This window comes from Pongo abelii, chromosome 20 (assembly GCF_028885655.2).
Source record: "Pongo abelii isolate AG06213 chromosome 20, NHGRI_mPonAbe1-v2.0_pri, whole genome shotgun sequence".
Taxonomy (NCBI): domain Eukaryota; kingdom Metazoa; phylum Chordata; class Mammalia; order Primates; family Hominidae; genus Pongo; species Pongo abelii.
In genome coordinates, this window is record NC_072005.2 from 38,233,471 (window position 1) to 38,250,369 (window position 16,899).

At 47.4% G+C, this 16,899-nt stretch overlaps 1 protein-coding gene and 1 long non-coding RNA gene across 3 annotated transcripts in view; one reads left to right on the forward strand and one right to left on the reverse strand.

The window, feature by feature from the left end:
• The window catches only part of CEP89 (centrosomal protein 89), a 100,270-nt gene that overhangs the window by 58,931 nt on the left and 24,440 nt on the right, over nt 1–16,899 (reverse strand). For both annotated transcript variants that reach the window (XM_024238235.3, XM_054538841.2), the window contains 4 exons: nt 8,911–8,939; nt 6,690–6,732; nt 2,535–2,753; nt 513–655 (listed from right to left, as the gene is read on the reverse strand). In XM_024238235.3, coding sequence (XP_024094003.3) covers nt 513–655; nt 2,535–2,753; nt 6,690–6,732; nt 8,911–8,939 — 434 coding nt within the window. The remainder of the gene's footprint in view (nt 1–512; nt 656–2,534; nt 2,754–6,689; nt 6,733–8,910; nt 8,940–16,899) is intronic.
• LOC129051761 (uncharacterized) lies at nt 2,965–10,928 on the forward strand. The gene is made up of 3 exons (XR_010138479.1): nt 2,965–3,523; nt 5,627–6,819; nt 10,093–10,928. It is a non-coding gene; the product is annotated as an uncharacterized LOC129051761 (long non-coding RNA).

The following is a 16,899-nucleotide window of genomic DNA, read 5'->3' on the forward strand; positions in this document are numbered from 1 at the left end:
TTGTCGCCCAGGCTGGAGTGCAGTGGCATGATCTCAGCTCACTTCACCCTCGACCTCCCATGCTCAAGAGATCCTCTTGCCTCAGCCTGCTGAGTAGCTGGGGCTACAGGTGTGTGCCACCACGCTCAGCTAATTTTTTTAAATTTTTTATTTGTAGAGACTAAGTCTCGCTATGTCGCCCAGGATGGTCTCAAACTCCAGAGCTCAAGCAATTCTCCCGCCTCAGCCTCTGAAAGTGCTGGGATTACAGGCAGGAGCCACCTCATCCGGCCTGTTTTACTTTGTACACTTCTGTATTGTCCCAATGTTTTACAGTCTTTATTGCCTTTATTCCGAGGAAGAAGGAAGGGAAAGAGGCAAGAAACAGAATGGTCCTTAGAAACATTGTGCCTTGGACAGAGCTTTTCTTACATCAAACTATAATAAATAAGAACCTCTTAAGATTGGAAATCAATTCAACAGTAAAGGCTAAAAAAATCTGAAAAGCTGATTTTCACAATCGGAAACATTACCTCTTCCTTGGACAAATGCCTGAATTTTGTCTGATATCGACTGAGTTCTACATTCAAACGATGGACAGTCATTTTCAATCCATCATTTTCATCCACCAGTTCTTGAGCTTGTTTTCGCAGATAAAGTAATTCAGGTGCAGCAACTAGGGAAAAAAAATTAATATTATACTATAAGAAGTAATGTCCAATTTATCCAGATTTTATTTAAATTGCAAATCGTTTGCTTTTCCCCCCTTTCACGCTCAGAGGCAATGAACTGTGTGTTGTGTGTCTGTGTGTGTATGTGTGTCTATGTGTGTGTGAATGAATAAAAGTTACAACGTTTTTTAACACTGAATAGTTAACGCTATATTGGAAGTTTGTGGAAGTTTTTGCATGTACAATAAAGTAAAATAAAAATTTCAAGTTGGAAAGGAATAGTCATTGTTTCAGATGACATAAGAATATGTGCTTTGAAAAATCATATAGACGCCGGGTGCGGTGGCTCACGCCTGTAATCTCACCACTTTGGGAGGCCAAGGCGGGTGGATCACGAGGTCAGGAGATCGAGACCATCCTGGCTAACACGGTGAAACCCCGTCTCTACTAAATATACAAAAAATTATCCGGGCGTAGTGGCGGGTGCCTATATTCCCAGCTACTTGGGAGGCTGAGGCAGAAAAATGGCGTGAACCCAGGGGGTGGAGCTTGCAGTGAGCCGAGATCACGCCACTGCACTCCAGCCTGGGCAACAGAGGGAGACTCCATCTCAAAAAAAAAAAAAAAGAAAAAGAAAAATCATATAGAATACATGGAAAATGTATTAGAGCTAATAACCTTCCCACATAATAGCAATGTCCTATTAGAAAACAAAACAAAATAGATCCCACAAGGTAACAGCACAAATAATATATAGTATCTAAAAATAAATGTGCCTAAGATAAGAATTATGCAGGGTCTATATGAAAAAAACTGACACCACCTTACTTAAAGCTATATTAGTTTTATATAAATAGAAAAAGGTATAGAGAAAATATTGGTGAATATTTATATAACCTTAGAGTTAAAAATGACTTAATACCAACAGTGTAAGTCATAAAAGAAAAACATTTTATAGATTTATCCCAATTATCAACAAATTAAGAAAATATTACACCTATGACAAAAGGATAAAATCTTTCATATGTAAGGAGTTCCTGCAAATCAATAAAAAGAAGTCAAGTGTCTCATTGTAAAGTGAGCAACTTGGCCATGCATAGTGGCTCATATCTAAAATCCCAGTGCTTTGAGCAGCCAAGGAGGAAAAATCCTTGAGTCCAGGAGTTTGAGACCAGCCTGGGCAACACAACGAGGCCTCATTGCTATAAAAAAAAAAATTAAAAAAAAAAAACTTAGCCAGGCATGATGGCGTTCACCTTTAGTCCCAGCTACTTGGGAGGCTGAGGTGGAAGGATCACTGAAGCCCAGGAGTTCAAGGTTATAGTGAGCTCTGACCACCCCACTGTACTCCAACCTAGGTGACAAGAGTGGAATGCTGTCTCTAAAAAATAAATAAATAAAATGGGCAGCTTTATGAAAGAAAAAGAAAATGACCTGCAAAGATATGAAAAAATATTCAAGTTCATCAATAATAACAGAAATACAAATTAAAATACTATTTCTTTTTTTAACCTATAAAATTAGCAAGGAAAATATAATCATTGATAAGTCTATGGTAAAGGACGAGTTTTTATATGCGTCTCTTGGTGATAAAAACTGAAGTGAAATATATGTAAACTAAGCATCAAGTTCCAAAAGAAGTATTGGAATCTCTTTGTTTTGTTTTTGTAAATTCAGCTTCTTTCCAACCTGAGGAATTTCTTTAGTGTAATAATGATATAGCAGATGAAATCAAATCTCAACAAACAGAAGGATATTAACAAAAAAACCTGAAATATTACAACATAAATTACCAACACAAATATCACAACATAAATATTAACTCTCAAAATAATTGAGTGAAGTCCTGCTCGTTCCTCTAATAAAGGCAATGTCCGTCCCCACCTTCCTGTGAAGATGCCTTCTCAGCCTCTTTGAGCTTTCTCTTCTCTTTTTCCATTCCCTTAAGTTTTAACTGTAGTTCTTTCATTGCTTGTTTCATTGTGTTTAGTTCAAGGGTAAGGCTTTGATTCGTATTGTTTAGGTGCATATTTTCTTCTTTTAATGCCTCAAACTTTTCTCTGGTTATTTCTGTATATCTTTGACGTGCTCTACCAGTTACATCTGAAAAGGTTCAGGGGAAGAGTTTTACAATGTTAATTGATGTTGACAATGTTACATCAAAATCACCTGGCTTTGTTCCAAAAACCACATCAGGCCTGGTGCCATGTTCTTTGGTCCCTGGGAAGGGAGTGGCTTGTACAGGAAACAGTAAGTGGCCTGATGAAGTCACAGCAGGTGGCAGGAAGAGAGGTACTAAGGGGAGGCCAGAAAGGGAGGCCAGAGCTGAAGGAGGCCATGCCCATTGTGATGTGGCATGAAAAGTTCATCTTGCAGGGCAGCAGGAGCCAGCAGGGCTTTCAAGCAGAGGTGTGAGAAGGAAGAGGCCAGCAGGGAAGAAGGCTGGTTAGAATGAGGCCTAGCCCAGCAGCCGAGGGGCAGCACTAGAGTGGGGACACAGAGAAAAGGACACATGAGAGCAGGACTCAGGGGCTGGTGACTGGCTGGGTGCAGGCAGTGAGAGAGAAGCAGACCAAGGATGACCACCCAGGTCTGTGTCTGGCAGCTGCTCCCCCAGATGAGGAGCACACTGTGAAGAGCAGGTGGGGATGGAAGACAAGGGGAGGCAGGCTTGGGTTGGGACACAGGCCCAGAGTCCCACGGGCAGCCTCTGCTGGGGAGACTGATGAGCCACTGGCCTGTGGGCAGCACCTGAAGGCACCAGGGTGAGGAGAAAACCGAGGTCACGTAGGACCTTAAGAAGGAAGAGCAAGAAAGAGGGGTGGAAACCAGCGCTGTTCCACAGGGAGATGTGCTCCGAAAAGTCACAGGAGGTGAGGCTTCCATGGGCCCCTGGCCAGCACACTTCCCAGGGGAGGGAGAGGCGGAAGCAGAGCTTCCACACAGACAAGGGCAGGATGGCTGGTGGCTCCAGAGAGCCTGGCCCGACCTCTGACACACACACATCCAATCCCTAACATGCGAAAGGTGAGGCTCAGAAATGGGAAACTCCACAGCTACACAGAAACAAGGGAACCCTGAGAAATCCCAGAGATAAAACAGTTGAGATGAGACTGAAGATGGATGCCACAGCCTGAAATGTGCCAAGAGAGGGCAGCTAGAAAATGGGCGGGGGGGGGGGTGGCTCCAGGGATACACCTTGCCCTGGTAGGAGTGGAGACACAAAGTGGCCTAGAAAGAGCTGATGAGGCTGGGCCTGGTGGCTCGCACTTGCAATCCCAGCACTTTGGGAAGCTGAGGCAGGAAGATTGCTTGAGGCCAGGAGTTCGAGACCGGCCTGAGCAACATAGCAAGAGCCCATCTCTACAAAAATCAATCAATAAATAAAATTATATTTAAAAAGAAGCAGCTTGAAACAGCTGATGAGCTGTTGAGTTAGATAACCAGAGTGGGAATAGCAAGGGGTTAACCCTCCTGACCCAGGCAGCAACAGTAGAAATGTGTGCCCCTCCTCAGGCAGAACACACAGGCCCTGAGGGCAGAAAGGCAGGGCAGGCCAGGGGGCTGGAGAAAGCCAGGGGGAAGAGGGGTCCCCACGGATCCCGGTGGGCCTCACATCCTGTCCATCCCCATCAGTTGCTGGAGGCAGCAGTCGGTACAGACTGGCAGCCTGCTGGCTCTCCCTCTCCAGGCAGGGTGCAGTAAACAGAGGTTAGCATCCCCATGCGGGCCACAGGGAATCTCAGGGACCCCAAGAGGCATCAAACAGCAGAGCCAGAGAAACACCAATGGCAAGTGAGAGAAAAGAAGGGGCTGCAACACAAACCCTAAGACTAGATGCGCACGGTTACAACTTTCAGAGAGACGTAGTCAGTGTCACAGAAATCATGGAAGTTAACGTTTGATTAACACCATAAACTGAAAGGATGGGATGAGCCGCAGGATACACATCATGAAAAATGAATGCATGGCGCAGAAGTTAGAGCCCCAGCAATCACCCAGAATACAGCATTGAAAATGCTGAGATTGAAAGGCTGCAAATAAAGTTAATCTGACGCGAAGGAGACTTAAAACAGGATTTTCAGAGCAGTGACACTGATGGCAGCAGCGGCCCATCTAGAGTGGCCGCCGCACAGACTCTAGAGCAGGGAGGTGTGGCCCAAGCTTCTTGCTCCATGGAGCAGGCAGGATCCCCGGCCCTCCCTGGGTGCCGCTGCAGCTGCCCAAGCCCGGCTGCAGACCCGAGAATCTCTGTGTTCTTGGGGGCCCAAGAAGGCCCCCACCACCCACCATAGGCTCCGAAGTGCCTGATCCCACTGCCTGGCTTCACCCCACTGTGGGCATCTGCTCCAGAGGTATGGTCAGGGCTGCATGCTCCACAGAGCCATCAGGAGCCGGGGACAAGCGGGAGCCCTGCCCCTTCTGAGTTGGTGGGGCAGGAGCTCATGGGGTGCTGCTACAGTCACCCTCCCAGGTGTAGGACCTGGGTGTCTCTGCAGTCGGCACCCTTGGGGGCCTGGGAAGGCTCCCACGTCCCCGCAGGCTTATGGGTGTTTGCTCTAGCTGCCTGGCCTCTCCCTGCTCCTGGCGCCTGCTCCAGTCTCGCAGCAGGGTTGGAGCGGGGTTGAGGCCAAGCCTGGGCACTGTCACAGCCTGGCCGGGAGTGTGCATACTCAGGGCAGTACTGACACGACAGCACCCTGCCGCCTCAGCCCCCTCCAGACTTTGGGCACCCATGAGCACAGGAGGGAAAGACAAGGGGCTGCTGAGGATGGTTCTGCACTGGCCTGCAGTTGTCCCTTGGTGTGAGCAGCCTGGGTGCTATTGACTGGGCAGCAGGAGGCAGACAGGCTCCTGGGCAGAAGCAGGCAGGTCCCCGGTGAGGCCCCACCTTCAGGTCGGGGAGGGCCTGAAGGCTGGGGACTGGGTTACCCGTCCCGTGGGACTGCAGTAGGAATTTGTGGTGCCTTTTCCAGGCTCACCCATGGCCACCCATGGACCAATTGGTGCGCACTTCCTCCCTTCTGAGGCCCATAAAAGCCCTGGGCTTAGCTGGAGCAGAGCAGATGAGATGACCAGCTGCAGAGAGGAGTTCCCCTCTCTGCTGATAGCTGGAGATGTCAGAGGACCAGCAGCAGAGAGGAGCAACCCACTCCAGGGCCTCCTCTCTACTAGGAGCTGGTCAGAATAACCAGCTGCAGAGAAGAACAACCCTCTCCAGGGCTTCCTCTTTGCTGAGAGCTGCAGAGACAGTTGGATGACCTGCCTTCAGAGAGGAGCCGTCGACTCCAGGGCCTCCTCTCTACTGAGAGCGGAACACTTAACGGGACGACCTGCCTACAGAGAGGAGCTACCCACTGTGGGTCTCCTCTGAACTGTCCTAACACGAAGTAAAGCTCCTCTTCATCTTGCTCATCCTCCACTTGTCTGCTTACCTCATTCTTCCTGGACGCAGGACAAGAACTCAGGCAAAGGCACACTGGCACCACAGACATTTCCGGCCAGAAAAGCGACACCCCAAAGATCTTGTAACAATGTGGGACCTAACAGCAAAAATTATAACCTCCATTTTGGAAGCCACTGAAGCTCCCCAAACTGTTCAGGGAGCATCTCTAGACCTCTCCCTCTGCCTTCAGCCTCAGAGCAGAGCCCATAACTGCACCTGCCTGCCCAGCATGGATCCTAGTACATCATGGGTCCACTCCTCCCACCGGGATCCCAGCACATCCCACAGGTCCTCCTTCCACCCCCAGGATCCCATTATATCCCACAGGTCCACCTCCCTTCCCCCAGGATCCCAGCATATCCCACAGGTCCACACCCCCCCAGGTCCAACCCCCACCCTCCCAGGATCCAAGCACATCCTGTATGGACATACGTCCACTACCTAGTGTTTGGACCCTCTCTTTTGAGGCAAGGGTGAAAGTTCAACAACTAATACAAGAAGAAGAAAACGTAATCTTTATTTTCAGATAAAATTAATCTGGATATTCTCCAAAACAAGCTTTTCAATCATAACATAATTCAAAAGGCAAATACCTGGGGAAGGTGGAGGTTTCTCACATAATGGAGGTTTTTCATCCTAGGAAAGAAAGAACATAAGAGGAATAAGTGCAGAGCATTAGTGTTTTATAAAGTGGACACCAGCAGCTAGGTCATTAGACAGCAGGTATATAAGCATGCTTTATTTCCTTCATTTTGACTCTTGTTCTTTGTTTGTTTTAGCTTTCAAAACTTTAATATGTACTATTTCTTTTTTTCCTTTTTTAAGACAGGGTCTTACTCTGTCACCCAGGCTGGGGTGCAGTGGTATGATCACAGCTCACTGCAGCCTCCAACTCCTGGGCTCATGCAATCCTCCTACCTCAGCTTCCCAAGTAGCTGGGATTACACATGGGCCATCACACCTAATTTTTTTTTTTGTAGAGATGGGGTCTCCTGTTGTCCAGGCTGGCCTTGAGCTCCTGGGCTCAAGGGATCCTCCTACCTTGGCCTCCCAACATGCTGGGATTACACTGTTTCTTATACCTGAATCTGAGACTTTAAGTGTCTTCCCCTCTGGTGGGCTCTCTGAGGCTATAAAGGAAGTCCTGCCTGAGCTTTCTTCCTGCCTTTCTGCACTGAGTTCAGTGACTGTCCTTACAGGTAGATCCTGTGAGTAGCGGGCTGTGGGCTCACGTTTAAAAGCATGTGCTAGGTAGGGCTGCAAGTGCTGAGCGGAGATGCCCTCAGCAAACTCCAGCCAGGCCTCTTCTGACTGGGATGGGCAAAAAGGATCCCATCAACTGCAGGGAAGCACATTTGCAAAATGCTGAGAAAGGAACAGTAAGATATTGTTTCTCAACCCCAAACCTAAAGGAAAGGGAAGGCTGTGAACTTTTGTTAATTTTTCCTTACATGGTGGTGTGATATTAAGTTTCTAATTTCTGCTGACAAAGTAGACAAGGTTATAAATTAACTCTGCAGAGAAATGTTTAATTTTTAAGTTCCTATGACATCGCACAATGAAAAACTTAAGTTAGAACTATTTCCATGTTTGCAAATTAGTTATTAAAATTCTCAGGCCAGGCCAGGTGCAGTGGCTCACACCTGTAATCCCAGCACTTTAAGAGCCCGAGGCAGGTGGGATCGCCTGAGGTCAGGAGTCCGAGACCAAAATGGCCAACATGGTGAAATCCCATCTCCATTAAAAATACAAAAATTAGCTGGGCATGGTGGCATGCACCTGTGGTCCTAGCTACTCGGGAGGCTGAGGCAGGAGAATCACTTGAATCCAGGAGGCGGAGGTTGCAGTGAGCCAAGACTGCGCGACTGCACTCCAGCCTGGGTGACAGAGCGAGACTCCATCTCAAAAAAAAATCTCAGGCTAGGCACATCACATCATGCCTGCAATCCCAATGCCCTTGGGAGGCCAAGGCAGGAGGATCGCTTGAGCCCAGGAGCTTGAGACCATCCTGGGCAACATAACAAGATGCCATCTCTAAAAAAATTTTTTTTTTAATTAGCCAGGAGTGGTGGCATGTGCCTGTAGTCCCAGCTACTCAGGAGACTGAGGCAAAAGAATCACTCAATCCCAGGAGATTGAGGCTACAGTGAGCTATGATCACACTACTGCACTCCAGCCCGGGTCACAGAGGGAGATCCTGTCTCAAAAAATAATTTTAACAAAAGATAAAATTGTCTATTCATTCAACATTCATTTTAATCATAAAGTAGTTTCTAACCCTTTAATACATTATTTTCATCATTAAACTATGGAAAATATCAATTTCCTCATGTTTTAAAAGTATTTAAGGCCAGGCACAGTGGCTCATGCCTGTAATCCCAGCATTTTGGGAGGTCGAGGTGGGCAGATCACTTGAACTCAGGAGTTTGAGACCAGCCTGGGCAACATGGTGAAACCCCATCTTTACCAAAAATACACAAAATTAGCTAGGTGTGGTGGCATGCATCTGCGATCCCAGCTACTCGGGAGGCTGAGGTGGGAGGATCGCTTCAGCCTGGAAGACAGGGACCGCAGTGAGCTGAGATTGCGCCACTGCACTCCAGTCTGGGCGACAGTGAGACCCCCTTCTCAAAAAAAAAAAAAAAAAAGCATTTAAAAGAAATATTCAACAGGAAAGAACTCTTAAGGGAAGATTTATTTTTCCCCCAAAATCACCGCCAAAGTTTCAACACCAAAGTTGTTGAAAATTTATGAAAAATTATGATGAAAACTCTATTTATTGAGAAAATCAGTTTTTTAAAAAAATGATCTTACCTTTAAATTCAGAACAGAGTGTTTACCATCTGATGAAGAAAAGAAAAGAGAGAGAGAAACTTTTAAAGTAGATAATGAAATATGACAACTCAGAAAGTACAATCATAGAAATTCACCCTCTACAGAGGAGCTCGACAAGGCCCGAACAGGGATAAAATTCACAGGGTCACAGGGCAAGTCAGTCCCAGAGCCAGGCGGGGGCCTGACTCTAAATTGTCATCTCTCTCCCATACCCATGCCTGAGCACCATCCGTGGCTCACGTGGCTGCAGAACCAAAGCCAAACTCTTCAGTGTCTCCAAGCCCTTCCCATGCCAGGCTCCTCCTCTCCTTCCAACACTCCTCCCCATCACTCTCCACACATCTTCCCATGCCGGGCTCCTCCTCTCCTTCCAACACTCCTCTCCATCACTCTCCACACATCTTCCCATGCCGGGCTCCTCCTCTGCTTCCAACACTCCTCCCCATCACTCTCCACACATCTTCCCATGCCGGGCTCCTCCTCTCCTTCCAACACTCCTCCCCATCACTCTCCACACATCTTCCCATGCCGGGCTCCTCCTCTCCTTCCAACACTCCTCCCCATCATGCTCCACACATCTTGCTGACCACTCCCTGGATGGGCCAATGCATACTCCTATCGGCCCACCCTCCCTAGATGCAGCATCCAACCTGGTCAGAAAAATAGCTGTTCCTTGAAGCAAACTGTCTCAATGATAGAGAGGAAAACAAATCTCACCCAGTTACTCATCTTCCACACATCTGTAATCCAGGTACCCTAGGAAGCAGGTGATCTTACACCCCAGTTTGCCTGTACACATTCATGTTGTGAAAAGTTGGACATCGAGTTGCTTTTTTTTTTTTTTGAGACGGAGTCTCACTCTGTCCCTCAGGTGGAGTACAATGGTGCAATCTCGGCTCACTGCAACCTCCACCTCCCAGGTTCAAATGATTCTCCTGCCTCAGCCTCCCAAGTAGCTGGGATTACAGGCATGCGCCACGATGCCCAGTTAATTTTTGTATTTTTAGTAGAGACGGGGTTCTCCCATGTTGGCCAGGCTGGTCTTGAACTCCTGACCTCAGATGATCCACCCGCCTCAGCCTCCCAAGGTGCAGGGATTATAGGCATGAGCCACTGTGCCTGGCCCTGAGTTGCTTTTAACTTTCTACTATTAATTTGCAGAGCAGAAATAACTGGCTGAAAATAAACTGGAAACACATGCAAAAAATAGGTGGAAAAACCCTACAAAATTCAGACAACAGAAGAAAATGCTAGAGATACATACAAGATTCTAAATCTACTTCCTGGTTGGGCGCGGTGGCTCACACCTGTAATCCCAGCACTTTGGGAGGCCGAGGTGGATGGATCACTTGAGGTCAGTAGTTCAAGACTAGCCTGGCCAACATGGTGAAACCCCATCTCTACTAAAAACACAAAAATTAGCCGGGCGTGGTGGCGCTTGCCTGTAATCCCAGCTACTTGGGAGGCTGAGGCAGGAGAATTGCTTGAGCTTGGGAGGCAGAGGTTGCAGTGAGCCAAGACTGTACCACAACACTCCAGCCTGCGCAACAGAGCAAGACTCCATCTCAAAAAAATAAATAAATAAATCTACTTCCTGATGTATTGAAAATACCAACACTTGAGCAACTCATCACTGAAGAGGTCATTTTTGGCCAAAGTCATCTTGATCAACTGTTTTTAACCAAACTGCTTTCAGTCAAACGTTCAGGGGCAGCCTGGACTGCTCTCCTGCGTTGGACACCAGGTGAAATCCTGCCCTATCCTTCTGAGTTCAGCCTGATGAACCCTCCTCCTGCTACCACCTTCCCTAACTGAGAGACAACCACCTCTACTGCCCACCTTAGCACCCCAGACTACGGTTTGCAATCTGCACCTCCTCCTCTGCAGCTGGGATGCGGGGGGAAAGGCCTGTGGCTCTGTCATCTCTGACACACGGCTGGCACTGAACAAATTTCCAAAGAGCAAATGTTTAAAGTGATACAACGAGAAAAAAATATATTTTTAATAACACCTTTACAATAGTCTTGATTTGGTATCACACAATGCTACCTCAGATCTGACTGCTTTCATATTTAATGGAGTCTTCTACATCCCCCTTAAATTCTTCACAAAATAAAATTGGGGGAGCAGGGAGTTACATGAAATAGAATGGCAAAAGGTTGACAGCTCGCCGGGCACACTGGCACATGCCTGTAACCCCAGCACTTTGGGAGGCTGAGGCAGGTAGATCGGTTGAGCCCAGGAGTTTCAGACCAGCCTGGGCAACAGAGCAAAACCCCGTCTCTACAAAAAATACCAAATTAGCCAGGTATGGTGGAACACACCTGCAGTCCCAGCTACTTGGGAGGCTGAGGCAGGAGAATCACTCAAGCCTGGGAGGCAGAGGTTGCAGTGAGCTGAGATCACGCCTCCGCACTCCAGCCTGGGCAACAGAGAGCGACCCTGCCTCAAAAAAATAAGAAAATTGTTGACAGCTATATTAGTGGGGAGATGCATAGGTGGATAGGTGGGAGTTCATTTTACTAGTCTCTCTACTTTTGTACACATTAAAAATGATCATAATAAAAAGTTTCTAAAGGGCAATTCAATTTTCCCAAAGGAAATCATGCTATTTTATCTTAGTCATCAACTTTTCAGAAAAAGAGTCTGATAAAGATTAAACTTACAATTTACAGCATCCCAAATTCATGTTGGTATTTAATGTACATGCAGTTCACTTGGTTCTGTGAATCTACTTTGTGTCCTGTGTTCTTATTTATCATTTCTCAAAAAGATTTCCAGAGTCCTCACCCTCCTCGCTTCTATTACCTATATGGGTGAGGGGGATAGACATAAAATAACAGCAAAAGGCTTCAATACTGGGCATACTCCTGCTGCATACAAGGTATCATGCTGGGTACTATCCCAGTCTTTTTTTTTTTTTTTTTTTTTTTTTGAGACAGGGTCTCACTCTGTCACCCAGGCTGGAGTGCAGTAGTGGAAACTGCACTGCAGCCTCAACCTGCCAGGCTCAAGCGATCTTCCTGCCTCAGCCTCCAGCTGCCGGGCTCAAACAATCTTCCTGCCTCAGCCTCCAGAGTAGCTGGGACTACAGGTGTGTGCCACTATGCTGGCTAATTTTTTAAATTTTTGTAGAAACAGGGTATCCCTATGTTGCCCAGGCTGGTCTCAAATTCCTGGACTCGAGCAATCCTCCTGCTTCAGCCTTCTAAAGTCCTGAGATCATAGGCCTGAGCCACTGTGCCTGGCCCTATTCCAATCTTTATAGAAAGAAAATTCACATGACATGAACACATTCTTGCTGTCAAAAATTTTAATGACACAGATAAATCAAAATTCACCCATGACCATAATCCCTCAAAACCTTCCCCTCTCCAGAGGTAACCATGGTTATCAACTGGGTATGGTTCTTTTCAGATATATTTGAGCATATAAGGATGTAGTGGCTCACGCCTGTAATCCCAACACAGCGGGAAGCCGAGATGGGAGGATGATTTAAGCCCAGGAGGTAGAGGCTGCAGTGAGCTATGATCACACCACTGTATTCCAGCCTGGGTGGCAGAGCGAGATTCTGTCTCAAAAAAAGAAGTCAAACCCCACAAGTCACCACGTTTCACATGCCTACATATAAGAGACATTAGGTAGTGGGGAGGGAAAGTAGCATGTACACAGGTCCAGTGGCAGGAAGGAACACCACAGAGTTGAGGAAATAAAAGAACAGCAGAGTAGCTGGAAAGCAGTCAGCAGGGGCTGGCAGGCCATGCAGGTGGTGGGAAACCATGGAAGAGATCCAATTCAAAAGGGTCTGGGCTATGTGGGGGTGTGAGGGGACGCATGTGGGGGTCCATGGATGTGCAAGGGGACACTACCAGCTTTGTGCTTTGAAAAGATGGCTCTGGGCCAGATGAGGTGCCTCATGCCTGTAATCCCAGCACTTTGGGAGGCCAAGGCAGGTCGAATGTTTGAGCCCAGGAGTTCAAGATCAGCCTGGGCAACACAGTGAAACCCTGTGTCTAACAAAATACAAAAATTAGCCAGGCATGATGATGCACACCTGTAGTCCCAGCTATTCAGGAGGCTGAGGTGGGAGGATCAACTGAACCCAGGTTGAGGTTGCAGTGAGCCGTGATCACACCACTGTACTCCAGCCTGGGCAACAGAGTGAGACCCTGTGGAAAAACAAACAAAAAAAAAAGACTGTTCTGGCTGAGAGGATCAATGAATGAAGTCAAATGGTCACATGGCATAGAAGCTGGGAGAGGGAACCTGGGCGCAGCACACAATGAATGATAGCAAACTGGGGAGCAGGCTGTGAGTGCTTCAAAGAGTAAAGGGCCTAGACTGAGGAGATGATGGGTGGATGCCCAGGAAGGCAGGAGGAAATGAGATGTCCTGGGCCCAGGGAGAAGGTATATTAACCACGTGGTATGCTCCTGAGACATCATCAGATGAAGCCAGAAAACCACCCGGTGCACTTAACTACATGGTCTCTGGTCCAGTGGTGCGATAGGGAGGGAAGCCAAGCTGGAGAGGTATGAGGAGACATGGAGAGGGAGAAGGCCTGAAGAGGTGTATCACTTGACAAAGCGGGCTGTTGAGGAGGAGAAGGAGGAAGTACTAGCAAGAAGGGACTGTGGGATCAAAGAAGGGTCTGCAAAGAATCTAGGAAAGGGGAACAGCGTCCACGAGCATGAATTTGGCAGCTCTGACCAAGGGTACAAGGGCCTTGCCCAAAGTGTGTTTGGTCTTCTTGGCAGGGGTCTCGCTAGAGTGCAGAGGGATGCACCAGGTGATTAAAGCTTCAGGCTTCAGACACTAATCATCACTAGCACTGATGGAAGCCACTGCATTTTACATTGTCACTTCATTTATGAGACAGACACTCTCAGATTGAGGAGAAGATGAGGTAAGTAACTTAGCCACGCCTGGAAATGAGAGTCAAGGACCAAACCACCAAAAGCCAGGGTTCCTCACGTGTTGTCCAAGGATCACCCACAACAGACTCTGTGTACTTGTGAAAATTACAGAGTCTTCGAGACCAGTCTGACCAACACAGAGAAACCCCGTCTCCACTAAAAATACAAAATTAGCTGGGCGTGGTGGTGCATGCCTGTAATCCCAGCTACTCAGGAGGCTGAGGCAGGAGAATGGCTTGAACCTGGGAGGCGGAGGTTGCAGTGAGCCAAGATCGTGCCACTGCACTCCAGCCTGGGCAACAAGAGCGAAACTATATTTCAAAAAAAAAAAAAAAAAAAAAGTACAGTCCTCTGGGCCCAGCCCTGAGCCACTAAAGTAGAGTTTGGGGTTTGGGGTTTCTCAGAAGTATGCAGGGGCTTTTAATGCCCACCACAAACCAGGCATCACTGCAGGAGCTGCAATCCCTCCCAACCACCACCTGTGTGCCAAGTGCACGTTCCCAAGTATGTGGGTGGCCACTGCGTCTCATCTCCAAATCCACCTTCATGGCTGGCTCATGTTACTGCAGAATTTCCACCCAGCCAGTTGGCACCATGGAAGGCTTCCTCTGTAGGGGGTGCTGGAGAGACGCTGGAGGAGCTGGGGCTTTGCTTTCTGATTCCAGCTTCCTCTGGCTCTTCCTTCCATGCATTAATTTCTTTTTTTAATTTCTGGTTTTAGAGTCCAAGGGTCTCACTATATTACCCAGGCTGGACTCGAACTCCCAGGCTCAAGTAATCTTCCCGCCTTGGCCTCCCAAGTAGCTGGGATTACAAGTGGGATTTCATGCACAGATCCTTTCTTTCTTTTTAATTTTTTGGGTGGCCAGCAACATGCAGTACCTCCCCATGGTGGCTTCTCCTGGCCCCCTATCCCAGTGAGTTTCATTAGGGCAGCCCCTCAGCAAACTTCTCGGCCACCCAGCAGGCCACAGCTACATCCTCTCCAGGAAGGTGTGGATCTTGGCTCTGGCTGAGGCTCCTCCAGAGCTTCTTCCTCCTGAAGGCTGACTTTGCATCAGCCCTAGGGGCAGTGGCTGCTCCCTCGAGCTGCTACTCCTGAATTCTTGAGTATTCTCTTTACTCCTTAGTAGGCAATCCTGTTATTATTATTTTTAGAGACAGGGTCTCACTCTGTCACCTAGGATGGAGTGCAGTGGCACTATCACATCTCACTGCAGCCTTGACCTCCTTCCTGGGCTCAAGTGATCCTCCCATCTCAGCCTCCTGCATAGCTGGGACTACAGGTGTGAGCCACCATGCGCAGCTCCCAAACCTGTTATAATTAATAATTCTTTATAGTAAATTTTCCCTCTTCAAGTCACTGTGTGTGTTCTGACTCCTGATTGGACCTTGACTGATATATGCTACATCAGGCCACACCATGCAGATGTTACACAAGGCAGGAGAGAACCAAATTTGGGGACATAGGAAGACATTTGGCATGTGCTGTGAGATGAAAGAAAGGTAACAAAACAGTGTGCACTTTATATATATATACTCTCTAAATTGTTAAAAATCTTATCTGTGGGAGCACAATTAAGGGTGTTTAGCTTTATGATATGGTCTGGCTGTGTCCCCACTCACATTTCATCTTGAATTGTAGCTCCCATAATTCCCTCATATTGTCGGAGGGACCCAGTGGGAGATAACTGAATCATGGGGCGGTTTCCCCCATACTGTTCTCGTGGTAGTGAATAAGTCTCATGAAATCTGATGGTTTTATAAGGGGAAACCCCTTTCTCTTGGTTCTCATTCTCTCTTGTCTGTTGCCATGTAAGATGTGCCTTTCACCTTCTGCCATGATTGTGAGGTCTCCCCAGCCACGTGGAACTATGAGTCCATTAAACCTCTTTTTCTTGATAAGTTACCGAGTCTTGGGTATGTCTTTATCAGCAGGGTGAAAACGGACTAATGCACTTTATATATTTATGTATTTTTTTTTACAGTGAGACAGTATTACTTTTGTAATTTAAAAAGAGATGCACCTTTTACATAAATCTAATATTTAAAAAATATGCCAACTGACCAACAGGTGTTTTCTGGCCCCAGGATTATGAGGCTGGCGTTCTGTGTTCCCTGAGAAATGATTTACAGAAACGTTTCCCTGAGCCCGAGCAACTCTGGGGCTGCTGATAAAGCAGTTATTGGTTGTCCACTTGATGCCTGGCTCTCCTTGTCACTTCTCAAATGTGAGCCACCTCTTAGGAAACTGAAAACTTTTCCCTACCTTTGCTATAACATGCTGAATTCTCTCATTGTGATAATCAAATAGATATATGTCCACATACTCATGCACCCAACAGATCTTTCCTAGTGGGCCACTGTGGGCCAGGTCTTTCTGCAAGCACTGGGACTAGGGAGACCCTATCCTATCCCTACCTCTATTGCTTAAACCCAGGAGTTCAAGACCAGCCTAGCTAACATAGCAAAAAAACCCAGCACCTTGTACTTTAAAAACAACCTAATATCCAGAAGCAATTGATGTGGAATAACTTTTCCTTTTTTTTTTTTTTTTTTTGAGATGGGGTTTCACTCTGTCACTCAGGCTGGGGTACAATGGCGCGATCTCAGCTCACTGCAGCCTCCGCCTCCAGGGCTCAAGCAATCCTCCCACCTCAGCCTCCTGAGTAGCTAGGACCGCAGGCACATGCCACCATGCCTGGCTACTTTTTTGTATTCTGGTAGAGATGGGATGTCCATTTTTTGTAGAGAGAGTCTATGTTGCCCAAGCTGGTCTCAAACTCCTAAGCTCAAGAGATCTACCCACCTTGGCCTCCCAAAGTACTGGGATTACAGGAGGGAGCCACCACATCCAGCCTTATTTTCTTGAGACAAGGTCTCATTCTGTCACCCAGGCTGGAGTGCAATGGTGCAATCATGGCTCGCTGTAGCCCTGACCTTCCGAGCTCAAGTGATCCTCCCACCTCGCCCTTCTGAGTAGCTGGGACTGTAGGTGTGCACCACCTTGCCTGGCTAAGGTTTTTATTTTTACTTTTTGTAGAGACGATGT